We start from the raw sequence: 21034 nt of genomic DNA on the forward strand, positions 1-21034 counted from the left end.
GGTGCCCCTGAGCTTCTCTGCGCCCTCCTCCCCATCAGCACCCCCCCCGCGTGCTTTTTTCTCCTCCTCCAGAAATACCAGTCACACTCCTAATGCAAATGTCAGCATTCCCCTTGGGGCTGGTGTCGTATAGCATAGTGGCCAAGAGAATGAGCTCTCATGCAAGAGGATACCAGTTCTAACCCCATTTTAGCCACAAACTGCCCAGGGGAACTTAGGCCTTAGTCTTTTATTGGACTTTTACATTGTGCTCTATCATTGTCGGTTTTATAGGCAGCTTTGTGCATGGCAGAGCATTCTGCAGTGGCATGCCCCATCTATAGTACGACGTGGTACAGCCCTTCCCTCCCCCACCACATTTTGCTGTGTGTAGACTAGGGGTGGGCAACTGTGGGAGGTCCGGGGGCCATTTTCGCCCAGCCCCCACAGGCAGCACTAGGAGGGGGGGATTTATTTATTTTTAATTGTCAGTTTTTTGTTAAAATTTGGCAGCAAATCGCTGTGTAGCGCTGAGTAGTGCTAAAAGGGCTAAATTTATCTTGCCAGCAAGCTAAATTTGATAGCAAGCGAAGTTTCTCCCTTTTAGCGCCCCAAAGTGCCATTTTGTTTCTAAAACATCATTCAGGGACTGAACCGGTAATGGCCACCAGCTTTAAAAGGGGATTCATGAAGGGTATGGTTATCAATGGCTACTAGCCATTGTAGCTATATGCAGCATCCAGGTTCAGAGGCAATATATCTCCAGTGCCAGTTGCTGGGAATAAGAGAAGGGCTATTGCCCTCATATCTTGCTTGTGGGCTTTCCAGAGGCATCTACTAGATAGGCCTTTGGGCTCTTCTTATGTTCTTATGTTCATCCCCTTGCTATGTTTGTTCTTAGAAGGGGCTTGGCTTTTTGCTGTCGGGTCAGCCGTGCTCCTGTCCCTTGGAAAAGCCACATGTCCCCCGGATGGGTGATCCTTAGCAAGAGAAGCTGCCACTGCCCCCTACAGTGGCCCAGCCCAGCCCAAGCTACACAGTGACAGCCTCCATCCCGCTCCCAGTGCGGTGAAATGAATACAGTGGAACTCTTATTAAAAGGAACCCCAAGATGCAGTTCTCCGAAAGGCACCCTAGTAATGAGTTGCATTGGAAGGAATGGCGAGTTGAGACCGGCCATTCTAATGTTCATGTTTCTCCTTGTTGTGCAGCTAATTTCCAGCGATGCTGATGGAGCAATCCAAAGGGCTGGCCGGTTTCGGGTGGAAAATGGCTCTGTTGATGAGGTAGGAGGAGCTTTCTACCTTAAGGTCCCCCTGTGGCCCCCCCCCCAGCTGGTTAGGCATTGGCTTTGTAAGCATGTATCATGGTGAAAAGCTGGAAGTAGCTGTTGAGTGAGAGCCAGGAGCCAGGAATCGGAATCAGGGGGTCATGTCGCGAGTCAGGACACGCTAAGTGCCAGGAGGGACTTCCAGTGGCCAAGCCTGAGCAATGGAGTCACTCTGTGCCTGGGAACCCTTCACTGCCCAGGGTGATGCTACAACCTGCACTACACGGGGCAGCTGTGTAGAGAGCTCTTGGCTCCTGGTCCCAGTCTAAACCGCTCCTGACAGCATGTGCTGCTGAGCGATCCATGCCAGGTTGTGGACCATAGCTGGAAAATTCATCCTGTGGTTTGGGGAGCTCTCCTATCCATGTCCTCAGGCTCCAGGGGCAGGGTTGTTGCTGGGTTACAGAGGGTCATTCCACTGCCTCTGTTTTCGAAGTACTGGATTACGTCACAGCTGTTCTTCTCTATGACTGCTGTGTCAGAGCAGCAGGAAGGGAAAGTGACAGGCGGACAGTTGAATTCCGATATGCGGGCTGTGTTTTGAATTGAGCAATTGGCTGAAGAGCCATCAGTGTTAGGCCTCTGTTCAACAGGTTGTTCCCACGTGAACAGAACAACAGAACGTAGGCAAAGGACTCTTCTTTAACCCCTTTCTGTGTGGTGTGAACAGCAGCAGAGGCTTTTGCAGATCCCTCTCCTTGCTGTGTCTCTCAGCCACTCCCATTTGCTAGGGCCTCAGCTCACACATGGGAGTCCAGGGAAGGCTCTGTTACTGCTCATGCTGGGTTGGAGGGTGTTAAAGAGCCCTTTGCCTGTGGTCATGAAAGAGCCCTTTGTCTCTGTCTCAGTTCAGCTGGGAGAAAGTTGGGTGATATACATAATAATGACACTGGAGGTTTCCAAGTGCTATTGGGGATCATGTGGGAATCCTTTGGGGACCAGACTGAGTCCCTGGGGACTACATCTACCTTTAACTGTTACGAGCGCTGTCTTCTCTCTCTGTGACTCCCTCTGCTATCCCACATCCTCCTTGCCATTTCTTTGTGGGGAGCCTTGAACCCATGTTTTCTCTTTCCGTTTCAGAATGCAGATTATGCCCCTGGTACGTGGCATAGAACAGATGTGCACTTGGAGAACCCAGAGTACCACACCAGATGGTACTTCAAGTATTTCCTAGGAAAAGGTAGCTACACCTTTCGACTGCGTGCACGCACGCGCTCACACATGTGCGTCAATGACTTAAAAGCCCCCTTAAATAATGAAACGACGCTGTGGCCATTCACAGCATCTTCTCTTGCCATTTCAGGCTTCTCCGAGGGAGTTCCTTTTTTCCGATGGGAACCTTCTGCCTTTAGCTGTGTTACCACATCCTGAATTCAGTGTTAGCTCACTTGTTCAGCAGTTTTTTGACTGAGGGCAGAGCACTTGGCCTTTAGAGGACATGCCATGACAAGCTGCTGGGTTCCTGTCATTGTAAAGGCTAGCTGGATGAGATGATGGATATCCGTCATCTTGTCTCTTTCGGCCCTAAGAGACTGAGCTATGAGAGTCCCCTGTTCCAGTCTCCATTGCATGATGGTTTTGCATTATCTAATAGACGTTGCTTTTCCTTCCCAGTTCATCAAAACTACGTAGGAACAGACGCAGAAAAGAACCCCTTCTTTCTGTCTGTTGTGCTCTCCGACCAAAACAATCAGCGTGTTCCTCAATACCGTGCAATCCTCTGGAGAAAAACAGTAAGGGACTAATGTTCTGTCTGCTTTCTTATATTTACCCTAATTTCTTAGCTCAGTTTCTGTCATTCCATTGCAGTCAATGGGAGGTGCCAGGCTATAGAGCTCAAGATTGAAAAGCAGGCAATCATTCAATGATCAGTACAGGGTTTTTGCACCCCTGACCTGTAGTTTACATACAGAGTACATTCTGTGGAAGCCCCCCTAAATCTTACCCAGAAACTGAACTGACCAGATGCAGCACCAAACCATGACTTGCAAAGGTTGTTGTAACAATTCAACCAATACTATCTGACAAACTCTGGTTTGCGAGTGGCCACCAAACAAGATTCTGAAAACACAGTTTGAAGTTGTTTTCCAAACCACAGTTTAGGCAAAGTGTAGTTTGGCATTGCCCCTGTACTGAGAAACCCTGGTTTAGGACCTTGCCTATCCTTGCTCTTCAGGATAGAATTCAGGGATTCTTAGAGAAAGCAGAGAAAAATCACACAAACTATGATTTTCCTGTATGTCTGAAGCAGTAATCATGGTACCGAGTCCAAACTACAATTAGCACAAACCAACCTCCGTGTTTGTGTCCTTTATATACTTGAGTGGGGTTTTTTGCTATTTTTGTTTGCATCTGATGTATTATAGCATCTCTTTTAACACAATTCTTTTATAGGGTACTCAGAAAATATGCCTCCCTTACAGCCCTACAAAAACTTTGTCTGTGAAATCTATTTTAAGGTAAGGATTACCTTATTTTTAACTATGGTCCTTTGATGGTCTGAGGAATGAACCATAGAAAACAAAGCACACCACCATGTGATCCAAAAGAAACAGAGGGCCAGTGCAAACATACTTATGGAGATCTCTTAATCATAGTTAGGAGATTTGGGGCAGAATTGTGTGCGCCCTCTCCCTAGCCTCTCCCTTTTCTTCTGTAGTGCACATTCTCCCATTTATTTTAACCATGGTTAAACACTCCACCAAAACCAGCACTAACCATGGTTGATGGTACCCACATTCCCTCTTAAGCAGGGTTTATGAACCAGGTTCAGATTTTGGTTAAGAAGGAACCCTAATTAGTGTTAACCACTGTTAATGCCAATGCTGAGGTTATGCTTATTCGAGGTTAAGGCTGGCTAGTGGATTTGCACTGGAGACGTGGGAGGAGACTTATGAAAGGGATCCCATGACCTACTCCTATAACCTTTAGCATAGTTAAGAGGACACTCGCCCCCCCAAGTTCTAAGTCTGCACCAGATCAGAGAAACAAACCCTAAATTTTGAAGAAAAAAAATGAGTTTCCCATACAGTAGTTGAAATTTTCTGGAGATTGTTAATAACTAAATCATACAAATGTACACTAAAAGAAAGCACCTTTCTTTGCACATTGTTTGTTTGTTTGTTTGTTTGTTTTATGTATGCCTTTACCCCTTGGTGTAAAATACATTTAGGGTACAGTTTTCAAAAATCACACTAAAAACAATAAAATCAAGCAATAAAAAACCACTGGTCTAATTCAAACATCACACAAAGTATGAGCCACAGTGAGCATCTGACTCACATGCTCCCTCTCTCTAAACTGTGGCTTCACATTGGACTTGCAAGGCTGCGAGGAGGAGTTTGGAAACTTTTGCATCTGTTTTTGCTTTACCACAATCTGACGTGTCATCCAAACTGACAAACTCTGGTTAATGTTAATGGTGGTTTCACGTTGTTGTTGTTTTTTCTCATACAAACCATAGTTAACCTTAACCACAATCTTTGGGTTGGGACAACACGACAAGCTGTGATGAAGCCCAAATGGAAGTGAAAGCTTCCAAGCTCCTCATAGCCATGCCAGAAGATGGGGAGGGGGAACGTGCAAGTCCAAGGCTCGCTGCAGCTTGTTTCTATCATGCTAAACCGTGGTTTATCCCAGTCTTCCCCTACCCGGTGGCCTCCAGATGCTTTGGGCTACATCTCCCATCATCCCTGACCATTGGCCATGCTGGCTGGGGCTGATGGGAGTTGGAAGTCCAAAACATCTGGAGGGCACCAGGTTAGGGAAGGCTGATTTAGCAGGATGTTCAAATGCAGCCAAATAAATGGCAGGATAAACACAGCAGTTAAAAACAATTCCCCGTTGATTTTTTTAAAAAATCACTAATGAAAATTCACTGGAACTCATATGAACAAACAGCATTGAAATCACAATTTTGCTTGCATTTCAGTGCCATGAATCTTGACAAATTTGAGAAAGGCCCTAGAGAAATTCTTCACCCTGAAATTCAAAAGGTAAGCTATGCAAAGCTTGGGGGGAGGGCAGTGGGGAGTATTCTTTTCTTCATCATTAGACCACTTATTTTGTAGAGCTGATTCTGATGTCAAGTTTTGTGTTTGGGTCATGACTTTTGGAGTGATTCCTTTGGATTACAGACATCAGGAAACCTATTTTATTAATTTTGTGAGCTGCTTTGTGGACTTTGGTCAGAAAGTGGGACACACATCTAATAAATGAAATGAAATGATTCCATGGGGAATTTGCCACTCATGAAGCTTGTTCAGTGACAACCCCACGAGCTAGAATCCAGCATCTATCTGATGGTCTCACCCTTTGCATTCATTGCTAAATTCTCAGGCGGAAATTACATTGTGATTGTAGTCAAATGTACATATTTAAAAAAAACAAATCCCAAAGAATGTGTGGTTAATGGAATAGATCCAGAGCCACAAAGTCAAGTGCTCTCTTCTACCATTTCAGGTTTTGTCCTAGTAATTTCCTATGTTTTAATATTCAGGAATGAGAGGGGGTGGGGGGCTTCTCTGCTTTCAAAAGAAGGAATGGCTTTTAGTCACTGTGGCAATGAGGAGCCTCCATGTGTATTTTATTTTATTTATTCAAATTTATATACCGCTTTCCACAGATGTATCAAAGCGATGAACATAAAATACAATAGCAGAACTATAACAACACAAACAGCACAATACAAATAAACCAGCAATAAAACCACACACACTGCTGTGTGCTACAAACCATAGCTGGCTGGGTGACACTTCAAGGAAAGCCTGTGTAAAGAGATGAGTTTTAAGAAGATGTCTGAACGTCAGAACTGGGTTGTGTGTGTGTGCAGTCTAAGGTCAACCGGCAGAGTGTTCCAGAGGGTGGGTGCTGGAACAGTAAGGACATGTGGCTGGCTGTGGCATGCTGGGAGTTGTAGCACTTTTTTCTGTCTAAACAGGCATAGAATTACGCCTTAAATGTTCTACTGCAAGTGGCACTGTTAGAAGTACTTCCTCTGATGATCGCAGAGGTCAGGCAGGGACAGAAGGGGTGAGGCAGTCTCTAAGGAAACTTGGTCGCAAGTGGTTAAGGGTTCTATATGTTAACAGCACCTTAAACTTGGCCTGGAAGCTTATTAGCAGCCAGTGCAGTTCTTTTAGCAAGGGTGCCGCTTGCTGTCAGAAGGAGGCCCCAGTTAGCAACCTCGCCGCTGCATTCTGCACCAGCCGCAGCTTCCAGTCCAAGCTCAAAGGTAGCCCTGCATAGAGAGCATTACAGTAATCTAATCTTGATCACATTACAGTTGCCAATACCAATGTTAAGAGGCAGTGTATCTCAGAACTCCACGGGCTGGGCTGGGCTGATGTAGGATGGCTGTTGCCATCGTGGCCTCCTTGTGGGCTTCTCAGAGGCACCTGGTTGGACACAAGCGGGAAGCAGGTTGTCTGGATGGACCTTTAGTCTGATCTGGCATTGCTGTTCTGTGGTTGCTATTATATTTTAATAAGTTTCAGGCTTGAGGTGCGTTTTGGCCCCACTGTTCCTAAATGATTCTCTTCTGGCTGAAATTATAATTATGCCTGGTAAAAAAAGAAGAAGTAATGATCTATATATTTTAATGCAGCTTTGCAGATAGGGCAGGGCAGGGAACAACATCCTTCTAGATGTTGTTGGACTACAAATCCCACAATCCCTGACCATTAGCCATGCTTGCTGGGGCTGATGGGGATTGGAATCCAACAACATCTAGAAGGCTGCAGGTTCCCCACTCCTTGTCCAGTCTCTTTTCCTGAGGCCTGGTGTTTGTTGGCTTCTGGCAAATGGATGGAGGGTAGGTGGTCTGTAAGGGGCATGATGGTTAAGAATGGAAGCTTTCAGGACTAGGACAGGTGATAGGGCAGGAACAGTTTGTAACAAGGGCTGAAGGCCAAAAAGGCAGAGACTGGGAAGCCAAAAGACAGCAATTCCCTAGGGCTTTGAATGTTTCAGTAGCTGAAGATCATGGAGCAGAAGAGACAAAGTTAGCTCCACATTAGCACTAAGAAGGATGTAGAGAAACTGGAACTGGTTCAGAGGAGGGGAGCAAAGATGTCCACGGTACAAAAACAAATCCTATGAGAAAAGGTTGAAGGAACTGGGAATGTCTAGCCTGGAAAAGAGAAGACTGAGGGGGAATCCCTCTTCAAATGCTTCAAGGGCAGTCAGGTAGTGTCAGGGGGCCCTAGCCAGCCTCTTTCAGTCTACTCCAGTAGTCAGCTCCAGACACAGACAAAGGATTATTTTCAAGGCTTTATTCCTTTTACAACTTAATAACTCTATCACCAGCAACTAAGCTATGAACAGCAGAGTAACCTATGCCCCGGGTTGGAAACAGTTGGTCCCCGTTTGAATGAGAATTACTTGCAGACCCTGAACTTATGGGCTAGGAAGAGTCCCTCCCCTTTTCCCTTGGGTCCTCTGGACACAACCGTTGCTTGCGCGCCAAACGGGCGCTACGCCTCCTTTCCGCGCCCTCCATAGCTCGTTGCTCTTTGCATCTGCGTCAAGCATCCACCCAGCCCTCCTCCCGCGCTCTTTTACTCCTGGGACCGCTATCTATGTCTGGAATGCCGGCAGGAGGAATCTCTGCCAGCTGCAGGGCCTGGGAGGGATGAGCGCGCTCCTCTCCCACGGACGGCTGTTCCTCCTCAGAATCAGAACTCCTCTGAGGTTCTATGGGCTCAGTGTCCACCCTGACAGGTAGCGCAAAGACTTGTTCTCGGCTGCCCCAGAGGGCAGGATGAGATCTAATGGTCTTAAGTTACAGTGGAGGAGAATTTTGCTGAACATCAGGAGAAATGTCTGAACAGTAAGAGCAGTTGGACAGTTGGACCAGTGACCTAGAGGGGTGGTGGGCTGTCCTTCGATGGCAGTCTTCAAGAGAAGGCTGGACAGTCATCTGTTGCTTTCCTGCATCGAGCAGGAGGATGGACTAGGCAGCCTATACAGTCACCTCCAGCTCTATGATTGTGAGGACTGTTTTCCCCATGTTCAGTTTTTGGGAATGGTGAGTCATACTCCTGAGAGAATACACAAGCAAACATCTCATCCTGAAAGGTTTACCCAAGACTGGCAAGATTCCAACAGCATCTGCACCCCCCCCCCCAAATGATGTTGAGTAGCCAGTTCAGGCTGCAGAATGGAGTGATAGAAGCCTGAGATATTTAAGAGTAGACTGAACCACTGAAGACCGCAGGCTGGAGATACTATTTGTGAATGCTCCTCCATGTTTAAAAATAAATCTACAAGCAGAGACATAGCAAATCAGGGAGAAAGTTTGTAGCCCAGCCCCCTCCTTGCTGTGCTAGCTTTTGACTTCTAGGGAGTTGGGGTGTGTGTGTGTGTGTTTAAAAAATCTAAGGTAGCATAAAAACGTGATCCTTCACCTGCAATCTGAAGTGGTACAGTCCACTTTCCATCTTGGGATTTCTACCACTTCATTGCCAGATCAGGAATGATTTGGCTGTGGGACACCAAACAGCACCTGGAAAACGCACCTTAACCTATTAAGATAAGATGCTGGAGAACCTACAATGCAGGAACAGGTGCCAGACGGTCAAGATGAAAACTGGCATGAACCACCCAACAGAATAGTGGTTGAACAGATGGCCAAGGTGTGTACAGCTAGACTTGAGGGGTAATGGCCAAAGGACCAGGTGGCTCAGAACATCTGGTCTGGGACCCACTTTAATTAAATTTCCCACCCCATATTAACAGAGTGGCTTATACCAGAGATAAGCAGACTTCAGGCTTTTAGGATCTACTTCATTTTTTACTATAACCCCAAGATCCACCACCATCCCATCCAGGTGCAAAAGACGTACATTTAGAATTAAAGAATTCTGAGCCCAGGAAGATGTTCTGAGTGCTAGAACTGAACGCAGCTCTCAGTCCTTCCACACCAAAATCCACTCCTGGTCACCCCAAGCTGTCTTCTTTTCAGCAGGGGAGGGTAATTTTGTTGCTATTGTTAAACAGTTGGGAGTCAGAAACCCTTGTCTTGCAAATCACCCAGAGATCTGCCAGGAGACCCAGATCTACCTTCCGCCCACCCCTGGCTCACAATATTCTTTGGAAACCCTTCCTTTGTGTTCAGTGGATGCATGATGATGGGTTTTTGTTCCTCCTTTGTAGGGTGTGATTTTGCTTTTTCCATTCATATCCAAGCAGCTTCTAGATAGAAACCAGGGGCACCATAACTCAGTTCTAGTGCCGTGGCTGATATCTCTGTGTCATTGCCTTGTCATTGCTAGTTGAGGGTCTTTAATCTTAGGAATGCTTTACCCATTGTGTGCATTCACAGGACTGTTCTCTTATGTGTGTGTCTCTCCCCCTGCTACACATATATTGCAATGTCTGTATGTCCTCCAACAATATTCTCATGTTTTGTGGAGTTAGGAGGGAGAGCCTAAGCATGTGCATTAGATGTGGGACCTGAGGTTGTGTTCCCGTTTTCCCTCTGAACCCACAGAGTATATGCATGGAAGGGGAATGAGAGAACACCTAAGTGTCCTGAAGGTATCGTGGTTGTAGGAACACCATTTGCAAAACGTATGCGTTTGGTTACTGCTACTCTTGTCCAATTACATGGGCAAGTAACAACTAGGATTGTGAGGTTTCGAGTGAACATAAAAGCTAAATATATTTGTCCTTTTTTCTCCCCCGCCTCCTGCACAGGATTTATTGGTTCTCGAAGAGCAAGAGGTAATGCACAAACTAATCTCCTTAAGGTCGAGAAGATTATCTAATAAATATTGGTTTCCATTTGTAATAATGCTTCCTTCTACTTTGTTGGCTATGTGTTTTGGTGTTCTTTTATTATTGTGATTATTACATCTATGAGCGCTCTTGTGACCACTCCTGAGATCAACGTACACGCGTGATCATATTGTCGAAATAAGAATGGCCGTCAGAGTTGAGAGCTGTGGAACCAGTTCCAGACGATGCCACTTTGCAGATCTGTTGGGGAGCCAGTCACACACCTTCAGAAAAATAAACTTGCTCAGATTGCCGTGCGAGATCAGAACGACCTGTTGTGTGTGCCTCAGAGGGATGTTGCTGAAAATAGCATCCCATGTTGAAGACCATCAATCTGGTTCCTGCTAAAATATTTGGGACCCTTCTGTCTTTCCAGTCTTTTCTCACCTTGCTTCATCACATTCCAGAGAACAAATCGGCAGACAGACATATAACTGGGGCGGGGGAAGAGCTTTTATATTAAGGTTATGTCTTTTTCCTTGTTCTTGCTCTCGCATTCTCCGAGTCCATATATTTCTTCAATTTGATTGTGGGCCCTTAAAGGTTCACAGATCCATCTGTTTCATTTAAGACTACCATTAACTCACCCGTAGCCCTTTGGGTGCAGGTTGGATATAAATCAAAACAATTTTGTTTGCGGTGATGCTGGAATGACTCGCGGGAGCCATCCGCGTCTCCAGAACAGAGTGGGAAGTCTGAGCGCTGATTGCCATAATCGAGCATTTGCAATCCCCTGTAAGAATAACAGCAGTGGGTATTTATATGTGCAGTGGAATGTCTAAAATTGAAGATCTTCCCATTAGCGGTATAGGGATTTGCATAATTTAGATTGCCAGTTCAGCACAGAGGGTGCTGACACCCACCCCTGTCCCCTCCCAAATTGGAATGAATGGCCAGGCCTTCTGGTCTTCCGAGGAGTTGAAGAGAGAGGGACAGAGTTTGGAAGCACAGTCCTCTTTGGCATCACCTGATTTCCTTTGGCATCACCTGATTTCCTGTGTCAGGAAGATTCTGGGCTATGTCGATAGCACTCCAGCTCAAATTGCCTGTAATTCTCTCCTCTGATCAGGGACCTCGGTTGTACAGAAAGTAGAGAATGCATCTGTTTGGAACCTGTGGGCCCTCAAATTGTTTCACTCCACTCCACTATGATTTTAAAACCTGTGGCTTTGGGCAGGTTTTGTGTTTTATCCTACAGAATGTGGGACCTGCCTTCCCCCCCCCCCCCCCCCCCGGTTTGGGTGGTGATGGCAAAGAAAAATGAGGGATGGAATATCTGGGTAGTCTGAATAACAGAATATATGGGAAGGCTTGTGAGAACAGAAGGACAGGAATTGTGAGGTCTCGCAGCATTTTTGCATGTTTATTTTTAAAGATATCTGTTGCTGGTTTTAGATTTGTGCAAGAAGGGGAAACTGAAAAGAATCCAACTACAAAATCAGAAGAACTAAAACCAAAAACATATAAAGGTTCCTTGGACAGCTAGATCAGAGACTCTGTCTGATAATGAGAATGAATTAAATACAAATGTAGGCAAATACATTCTCTTGGTCAGTACATGTTAAAAAGATTAAATATTCAAATCTGTTGAACAAAGTGTTTGCAGATATACAGTATACACTGGAAAACCTGTTGTCAAGAAACGAATTGGGATTTCCTGAACATCCGCTTGCAAGAAGATAACTCGATTGGTCTCTGGTTCAGGTTAAGTTTGTGGATACTTCTGAGTTCAAATCCACGAATGGGGCAGTTAACAGAAAGGGCTGTAGATCTTTATTCCATTGCATGAGTGAATCTGTATGAATTTCAAATCTATGAAAAAAATTGAGTGAGATAAGGATACCGTTTGTCCTCCCAAACTGGGAAAGATCCCACATTAACTGTGCAGGGGGAGGCAACCTTGTGCCCTCCAGATGATTTGGACTACAACTCCCATAATCCACAATAATTTGCCATGCTGGCTAGGGCTTATGGGAGTTGTAGTCTAAAACATCTGAAGGGCACCATGTTGCCTACCCTTGCGGGTTTAGCACTACATGGACAAACCCGTGAGACTCAGACCAGCAACAAACCATAGTTAAGATTAACTGCAGTTTGATGAGTTGGAACAACATGACAGGCTGCAATTAATCAAAAACGGAAGCAAAAGTTTTCAGACTCCTCACGACTGTGCCAGAGGGGGTGGGGGGGCGTTGTGGTGGGGCGGCCGTTAGGCATTGCCAAAAAAGAGAGAGCAGACATTTGTATAAAAATGGTATATGTGCATATCTAAATCTATGTATCTGCAAATTTAGAAATAATTACTGTCATTGAATTGAAATTCAGTACATCTCACAACTTTATGGGGAAGACTGGGACCAGGTCAGCTGTGTGTCTGCTGCTCAGTCTGCTGTCCAGGTGCTGCTAAGTACCGATGGGCAACTTCAAGGCCCCTGCAATTCCTTGTCAGGGTTCTTGATCTTGAAAGTCGACTGGCCATCCCTTCATATAGACAACTGACAGCCCTCTGCAAAGTAGGACACATGGTCACTTTAGGGAGTGCGTGAGCCCAAGGCCCACTGCGCTTGTCCTCATGACACTAAACCATGGTTTAGCAATATGTTTGAACCAGCTCCCTGGTTACCCACACCTTGATGCAGGTGTGCACATGTATTTGTACTTCTTAATGAGCATTCAAGTGCGTATCTGCACCGAAGGATCAACTGCAGGTTCCCCCCACCCCGTTTAATGTGCCTGGCTATCTTAGGATGCAGTCCAATATGGTTGGAAGTCATACAGTCCTAATCTGGCACCTACTAGCTATTTAGGGTTTAGTGGACATGATAAATGATGGCGTCACCAAGTTGGAAAGCAGGGTTTGGGCAAAAGCACCAAATTACTGAGTTTTATGAGGAGCAATGCATTGACTTTCCCGATATACCCTGGACATAACGAAGCTGCTTCATTTTCTAAGGAGGACAAGCTTAGCTCGATTTTATTAATACCTCATTCCCATTCCTTTCAGGGCTCTGTCAATTTTAAGTTTGGAATTCTTTATGCCAAAGATGGACAGCTAACAGACGACGAGATGTTCAGCAATGGTGAGTCTACAGATCTCTCTCCCTCTGTTGTCATCAGGCAATGGGATGCTGTATGTTTGTCTGAATTGGGTGAGGGTGGAGAACACCTGTGTCTGTGCTGGTGGTGCTGATCTGGGTTGAACTTAGATCTAGAATAGCGTTCCCCAACCTAGCACCCTCCAGATGTGTGGGACTAAAACTCTCATCACCCCCAGCCAGCAGGCTCAATGGCCATGGCTGGGGTGCTGGGAGTTGTGGTCCCACCCATCTGGAGGACATCAGGTTGGGAAAGGCTTGTCTAGGTTGACAATGGCCATCTGGATTCACCCTGACCAAGCTGCTTAGTGCCAGGTCCCAGGTCCCACCCTGACCAGGCTGTGATGAAATAGCCGTCTTTATATTTCTCTGTCTTTTCCCCTTTTCTATAAAAATCGAGCTATAAGAAGCAATTGGCACTAAAGTGAAAACACGTAATATAAAACTGCAAACCCTGGTGTTGGGAAGTGGGTGGACGGTGACTGGGTGGATCAGGTTGGGGGAGAAAGTGGAAAGTCATAAGGAGTTGCTCAGGGGGTCCAGCTATATAAGTTATGCTGGGTAGCACCAGAAGTTTTTATCCTTGGGAAGACAGGTGATCTCCTTGCATGGGGAGCTGGAAAATCTGCAGCTTTTGGCGCTTCCTGGTGGCAGGGGTGGGCCTGATGAAGGCTCAGGGGTGTTGTGTGGGGCAGATAATGGTTGGTGATGGCCCCTCTACAGACCTCAGAGGTAGCATATCCCATAGCTGTCTTCCCTCACTGTCAAAAATTGGATTGCAAACTCCTTGGGGCAGATCTCTCTCTCTCTCTTTTCCCTTTTGTTTACATTACCCTGTCAAGTGTGACATACTCATTGATGGCTCCACATTCATGACAATAAATCAGATGGACTCCCCCCCAATAAAATAAAAATTGCAGTTCCATCGTAATCATGCTCCCGAATGTAAACTTGATCTTAATTTTAGCACGTACTCCCAAGCAGCAAATAATAAAGGCTGGCCATTTCCTTGGGAACTCTGCGACTCTTGGATGTTATAAAATCCCCCCGAACAGCTGTTGGCGCAAATCCGTCCTATATCCCTCCGAAGCGTCTCCATGCGTCTTGGGGTTTGTTTTCTCCTCCTGTCTCCGAACGATGACTAGAAATATTTTAACGTCAGGCGCTCGGAACATTTTGTGTTTGTATGACTAAAAGCTCTGGCAGGCTCTTAATGCCTTGGTTATATTTGCAAAGCCAACTTGACATATTTGTGTTCTCAACAGCCAGAGTGAAAGAAAAATACCAATAGCTCCGCTTCTTCTGTCCCCGCTCACCTCGCGCTCATTTCTCATGTCTGTTTATCTCATTCTGAAGTGGAAGTTTTTCTACTGCAGCAATCTTCCGCCTTTTCAGAGGCATCCTGAAAAATGGGGCCCACTTGAACAATGTTTAGCATGTCTGTCTGCCTTTCCCCTTCTTTCTCCCACAGGATATATCTGGCCATGACAGCTATACGCTTCCTCCAAGTTTGGAGGCGAGATGCCTCTTGGGGCTAAATTCCACGTGACATTAAATGCATCTTCGGTGTTTAACACACCATTTATTTATTTTTAATGGAAATAACATCAACTGGGGGATGGGGAAGGCTTGCAACCAGTGGAGAGAGGGAATTAAACCCCATTCTTCCCCTGCTGCGATAGATAGCAAGGAGGATCCCTCCTCTGAAGGTGCTATATGCAATGGAAGGAGACCATCCATTGGCAGGGCCCCTCACAGCTGCTTTCCCTTCGAAATAAAGGTGGCAGTGTTAAGCACATGTGTAAGGACATAAGAAGAGGCTTGCCAAATCAGGCCAAAGCTCTCTCTAGTCCAGCATTCTGTTCCCACAGGGGCCCGTCAGATGCCCCAATGGGAAGCCCACAAGCAGGATGTGAGTGCAACGACATCCTCCATGTTGCCAGCAACTGGTATACAGAAGCGTCCTGTCCTTGATACTGGAGGGAATATACAGCCATCCTCCAATAAGGCTATCAGCGTGTTTGTGTGTGCGCACGCATGTTTTAAACGTGACTAGCATAACATGCAGTTTGGCCCTGGGTTAGTCTCTGTAAAATAGAGAGCCATTCAAACGTTCAAAAGGGGCACTTGGTACAGCCCTCTTGGGACTGCACCATCTCAGAATGCAAGGTGGGATGGATGAGCTGCATGTTTGAATGCTCCTCCAAAGGAAAAACTCCCTCACAGATGGAAATCTGGGTGTCCCACATTAAGGGCTTTTTGATGCAGAGGAACATGCAACCCCCCCCCCCCCACACACACACACATACAAACACACTCGTATTCTGAGATGGTAAAAGTCCAGAGAGGAGCCTTGGGAGCGGAGCTACTCAAGTAATAGGTATGTATGTATGTATTATTTCTTGGCTGCCTTTCAGGGCAGAAGCCCTCCCAAGGCATCTCACAGCAATAAAATACATGAAAACAATTAAAATATGAAAAGTGATAAAAACATAATCATCGTCTGATATTGCCCCTGCCCTTTTTGACCAAAACCTGCCTCTTAGGTCTGTAAAGGAAATGTCACCAGCAAAGCAAGGGGGTGTTAATGATCTTTCTGTCTCGCTCCCCCCCCCCCAATCTCATTTTCTCCATTTGCAGAAGCTGGCAGTGAAAGCTTCCAAAGGTTATTGAGTCTGTTGGGGGACACCATTACGCTGAAGGGATGGGCTGGCTACAGAGGAGGACTGGACACCAAAAGTAAGGTTTTGTCAGAAGTGATCATAATCGCTCCCAGAGTCCCTGTACTGGGTGATCCAGAACAGATCCTGCCATGCATGAAAATATTCCATGTCCTTGTCTTTCCAACCTTTGTGTTCTTTTCTGTTTGCTCTTGTGTAGACCTGTGCAACTCCAGAGACTTGGCCCTGCTTCTATTTCGGCCTAAATGTGGTTCCCAAAGCCTTTTCTAAGATGCAGTTTTGTTTACAGATTATATTGGTAGCTTCCAATGCCCATGGGTTTTTTTTCACACTCATCCCAGCCCTAAATTAGGAATGGCTGACTTTGGTATTTTCTGTTCTCCAGATGGCAGCCCAGGGGGTGGCAATGTATTTTGCTGCACAAACGGACTTCCCTCTCCGAAGTGATCAGCCTCTGTAATACAGTTGGTGCCATCTAGCAGCAGCTGGGACATGCCCAGTTACAGAACACACATACTCAGGCATAGCATGATGTAGAAATAAGTACATTGACACAGAAACACAATCAGGAGATATGTAACCTTAAAGGGTGGGATCTCTCTCTTTCTTAAATTATTTAAATTATTCGTATTTGGGGGTCAGTGTTGACTGGAGGACGGTGGCAGGGGTGCAGCTAGGTAATTTTAGGCTCTGGACTTAACGGTCCTTTGGAGGGGTGTTTCCTTCTGTAGATGGTAAGATGTCTTGCTTCACTTACTTCAAAATGTGGCAAGCCAGCCCTCCTGTGTTTCGGGGCCCTCCTCTTCATTCTGTTGAGTGGGGCCCCGGACCTCTGACCAAGGTTCTGTCTTGACAGCACCATTGGAGAGTTGTTTAAATAAATAAGGGCACAATCCCGTGGGGATGGCCGTTAGCCTCCAAACCCAGAGGCTTATGGCCATCCGGTGCAGAGTGGGAGGAGCGGCAGAACAGATCTTCGCCTCCACGCTCCTCCCAGTCTGCATTTTAGCTAGATGGGCTTGCTAAGAGATCTAGCTGAGGTGTCGAGGAGAGGGCGAGAAGGAGGCTGTGGAGGCTGGAGGAGTCCTCATAAGCTGGCCTCCCCAGTCCCCTCCCATCTCTGTCCATAGGAATGCCCCCTTTACCTTCCCTCCGAGGTCACTTTGCGACCTTTAGAGAGGGAGCTGGCACTGTTCTCCCTGTGCCAGCTGTGAGGGGGAGGGGAGCTTTGGCACCAAGGTCAGAGCTGGACTCCGACCTTGGATCCAGGAATCCAAAGTATCATATCCTCTCCCCCCCCCCCCAAGCTGTCTAGGGGCCATAGGATTGCTCTCTAAATGTGGCAAGCGTATTTCCCTCACACCTGCCCCTTTCTTTTGCAGACGACACCACAGGCATCTATTCCATCTACACTGTCTACCAAGGGCACGAGATAATGTTCCATGTTTCGACCATGCTTCCATATTCTAAAGAAAACAAACAGCAAGTACGTGGTTTTCTGTATTGATTTTTCTTAGTAGACCACAAGCTGCCGTCAAAGAAAGGGGAAAAAAAGAGGCAGAGGAATGTTGCGGTGCTTCTAAGAGGCACATCTTCGAAATGTTAATGCTTAAGGAAACAGCTGAAATTCTGTGTCCAGTTCTGGGCACCACATTTTTAGAAGGACACTGACAAACTGGAGCATGTCCGGAAGAGGGCAACTAGGGTGGTGGGGGGCTTGGCAACCAACTCCAATAAAGACTGGTTGAAAGAGCTGAGTATGTTTAGCCTGGAGAAGAGCAGATTAAGGGGAGATGTGGTAGCAGTCTTCAAATATCGGAAGATTGTCATGCAGAAGATGGAGCAGACTTTTTCTCTGTTGCTCCAGAGAACAGAACCAGAACTAATGGGTGGAAATTGCAGGTAAACATTACTTCATAACAGTAAGAGTGGTTTGACTGTAGAACAGACTGCCTAGGGAAGTGGTGGGTTCGCCTTTGCTGGAGGTATTTGAGCAGAGCTGGATGGCTGTCTCTCGGGGTGCTGTAGTTGCATCCTGAAGAGTAGTTCAGGGGGTTGGACTTGATGACCTCTAAGCTCCCTTCCAACTGTCCAACTCCGTGATTCTGTGTTTAGCTTAGGATCCCCTTCTAGCGGCCATGTGTTAGCTATTCCCAAGTCACTGTGTAGTTTGCTTTTCCACACAAACATAGGCTATTATATTCAGAATTCATCTTCATGAGAGTTTTGCCTTTTGTTTTTTAAAAAAGAAAACAACAAGCATGTTCCTAGCCCTTATGGGTCTGAAACTAAGCTTGACAGTGCATGGGCAATGCTAGGTGAAATGTGCGAGGCCAAAACCGGTGGCTGAATAGCATTCCCAGAAGCCAGGTCCTTTTAGTGCCCGGCATAGTACATAAAACGGGCAGAAGCAAACCAAATATGCGAGTGTGCAAATCACATTCTCTAGAGGACTTGCTTCAAAGACCACTTTGTGATGTATTTTGCACGTTTCCTCCTCCTCCCTGTAAAAATGGGTGCCGGGGGGGGTCAGGTGGGCTGGTGTTGGAACCATTGGTGCATTATTTATGTAAAGTATTTTTATGCTGCCCCTCAGCCAAAAACATGCCCAGAGCAGCTTACAAATAATCAGTAAAAGAAGACAACCCCTGTCCAAAGGCTTGCAATGGAAAAAGATACATTGCACAAGGAAAAAAGAATAGGGAAGGAAGAGAGGGAAAAAGTAAGCCTTTCAGGATGGCTGGCGGTGTGGCCATCTTTCTCCCTCTCATCTCCCTCAGCTCAGCCTGCTGGAAAGGACAGTTGAGGGAGGAGTTGTCTTCCTGGGGATGGCTTTCAGCAGGGCTGGTGGAATGGCTCCACTTCCCCTCTTTAGAGTTACATATCAAGTTTCCTTCCATTATCTGAACCTGCACGGGAGATCTTGCATTGCAGCAAGGTTGACATCGTTCCTGGTCCTCCTGGAAACTGGTGTTTGTGTGTGTGAGTCCAGAATGTACAGGCCAAATGTCATTCTGGTACCTTGGGGTTCGAAGGTGCTGTGCAAACAAAACGGAACGCCAAACCAGGCAGTAGCACAAAGGCTTCCCTTCTTTCTCAGGTCATTATCTAAGTGAGCAAAACAGAGCAGGCTTCCCCTACTGGGTGGCCTCCAAATGTGTTGGGCAACAACTCCCATCATCCACAGTCATGCTAGCTAGGGATGATGGAAGTTGTGGCCCAACACATCTGAAAGGCATCTGGTTGGGAAAGGCTGCTACAGAGGATATAGGAGGTTGGGATTTTTTTTGCACAGGGGTCACACAACCGCGAATGGGTCTCCCTTTTGTTTACAGGTAGAAAGAAAACGGCACATTGGGAATGACATTGTCACCATCGTGTTCCAGGAAGGAGAAGAGTCGTCTCCAGCCTTTAAGCCATCCATGATCCGCTCTCACTTTACCCGTATCTTTTTTCACCACCACCACCACCATCCCTGTCTGCTTCCTTGGTGTTTTTTTTTTTTTTTAATTGACTGCTCCCCCCTCCCAGGTTTAATTGAGCTGCTGTCTCGACGTCATTCACAGAAAACAAATGTGCATTACGATTGGATTCACAGGCCTGTCTCACACACGGCCCCTGTGCAGACAGAATGTTTAACCATGGTTTGGTTTCTTGGACCATGGTTAAGGACTGGCTGTCTCTGGCAACTGTTTCAGCCATTTTGGGATTTTTAGAATTTAGCTCTGTGTAAGGTGAGATTTTAGTGGTTAGAAGCACAACTCCCAAGTCAGTAAATTCCCACAGTTTGGAATTTACGTTGCCATACTAATGTCAATACCTTTTTATCTTTCAGGGTTAGTTATTTTGAGCGTCCCAGAGATGTCTGTGAGTTGGGTCCATGCAAACCATGGTTTACAAACTTCCTTCTAAAGCTCTGTGCAGACACAACATTTTTAAACCACGATTCATTTTTCTTAAGCACGGTGCTGCATCTGAATACCTGAACTATGATTGAGGGCTGGCCACAAACTAGGTTTGGAGTGAGTTTGCATTAACCATGGTTAAGTGTTATACCTGTATCAAGCAAGCCATGACATCACATTACACCTGTCCTGCAAGGGCTTCAGTGGATATCAGTTCTTTCTGGGCACAATTCAGAGTGTGGGCGATGACCTTACATCCAGGATACCTTAGGGACTGCCTCTATCCATACCAGCCTTCCCATACCCAAAGATCTGATGGGGAGGACCTTCTCAATGTCCTGAATGCGGTGGAGGTTTGTTTAATGGTGACAAGAGAAAGAGCCTTCTCTGTGTCTGCAGCTAAATTGTGGAACTCTGAGAGACTTGATTGGCTCCCCTGTCTTATGGTGTTTCACTAAATGGCAGAAACCTTCCTGTTTAGACAGGCATTTGTTTTATCAGGTAGATAAGTTTTTATCCAGCGCCTCTGTTTTATCTGCCACGCCTCTCTCTGTTTTAATTATCTTGTTGGAATTTTATTGCATTTTATAGTTGTTTTTATTTCTTGTTAGTTGCCCTGAATGGTGCATAAGCACCAAAGGTATGGGATATAAACTTTTGTATGCATAAATAAATACATAAATAAAAATGGTTAAGGCAGTTTCCTTACCTCTCCAGCCCCTCTGCTCACAAGGTAACAACCAGGTCCCGCTTGTGTTTCCACATACATGCCTTTCAGGAGGCCGGGCCTTGCTCAGCAAGCTAAACCACAATCTCACCATGTATTTCAGGCCTTAACCAGGTTAAGGCAACAGACCATGGTCAAGCATTATGTCTACATTGGGCCATACAGTATTTGTGCATTTCCAATGTGAACTGGCCTGTGATTCTGGCCATGAAAGAACATTCTTTTGTCAAGTACAGCAACACCTTTTATTTCCCTTTTCTTTTCTTTTCTTTTCTTTTCTCCTCTCCTCTTTAATTTCCACCAAAACAGGAACGGAGGGGGAGGAGGCGGAATTTTTAAGGGACAAGAGATTTCCATTGGTGTAGGAGTAGACGGATTGATCTCCTTAATTAACGCTACAGATATTTTTGCCTTAGTGAGATATAATAAGCAAAGCGATAGTTACAGGTGGGTGTCAACTGCGTACTAACCATTCATTCCATTAATTTGACATGGCATGTTATGACTCTAGCTCAATGTGGTATCACTGAAAATAT

At 46.0% G+C, this 21034-nt stretch overlaps 1 protein-coding gene across 1 annotated transcript in view; it reads left to right on the forward strand.

The window, feature by feature from the left end:
* The window catches only part of GARNL3 (GTPase activating Rap/RanGAP domain like 3), a 136441-nt gene that overhangs the window by 77760 nt on the left and 37647 nt on the right, over positions 1-21034 (forward strand). Inside the window, exons 3-13 of the mRNA XM_084821505.1 lie at positions 1191-1265; positions 2393-2492; positions 2927-3045; positions 3707-3771; positions 5244-5307; positions 10010-10036; positions 13095-13170; positions 15826-15924; positions 17249-17352; positions 19202-19310; positions 20900-20945. Of these exons, the coding sequence (XP_084677631.1) occupies positions 1191-1265; positions 2393-2492; positions 2927-3045; positions 3707-3771; positions 5244-5307; positions 10010-10036; positions 13095-13170; positions 15826-15924; positions 17249-17352; positions 19202-19310; positions 20900-20945 (884 nt within the window). The remainder of the gene's footprint in view (positions 1-1190; positions 1266-2392; positions 2493-2926; positions 3046-3706; positions 3772-5243; positions 5308-10009; positions 10037-13094; positions 13171-15825; positions 15925-17248; positions 17353-19201; positions 19311-20899; positions 20946-21034) is intronic.

Source organism: Heloderma suspectum, chromosome 14 (genome assembly GCF_057233095.1).
Source record: "Heloderma suspectum isolate Gila_16-S chromosome 14, 16-S_ref, whole genome shotgun sequence".
In the NCBI taxonomy this organism is placed as follows: Eukaryota; Metazoa; Chordata; class Lepidosauria; order Squamata; family Helodermatidae; genus Heloderma; species Heloderma suspectum.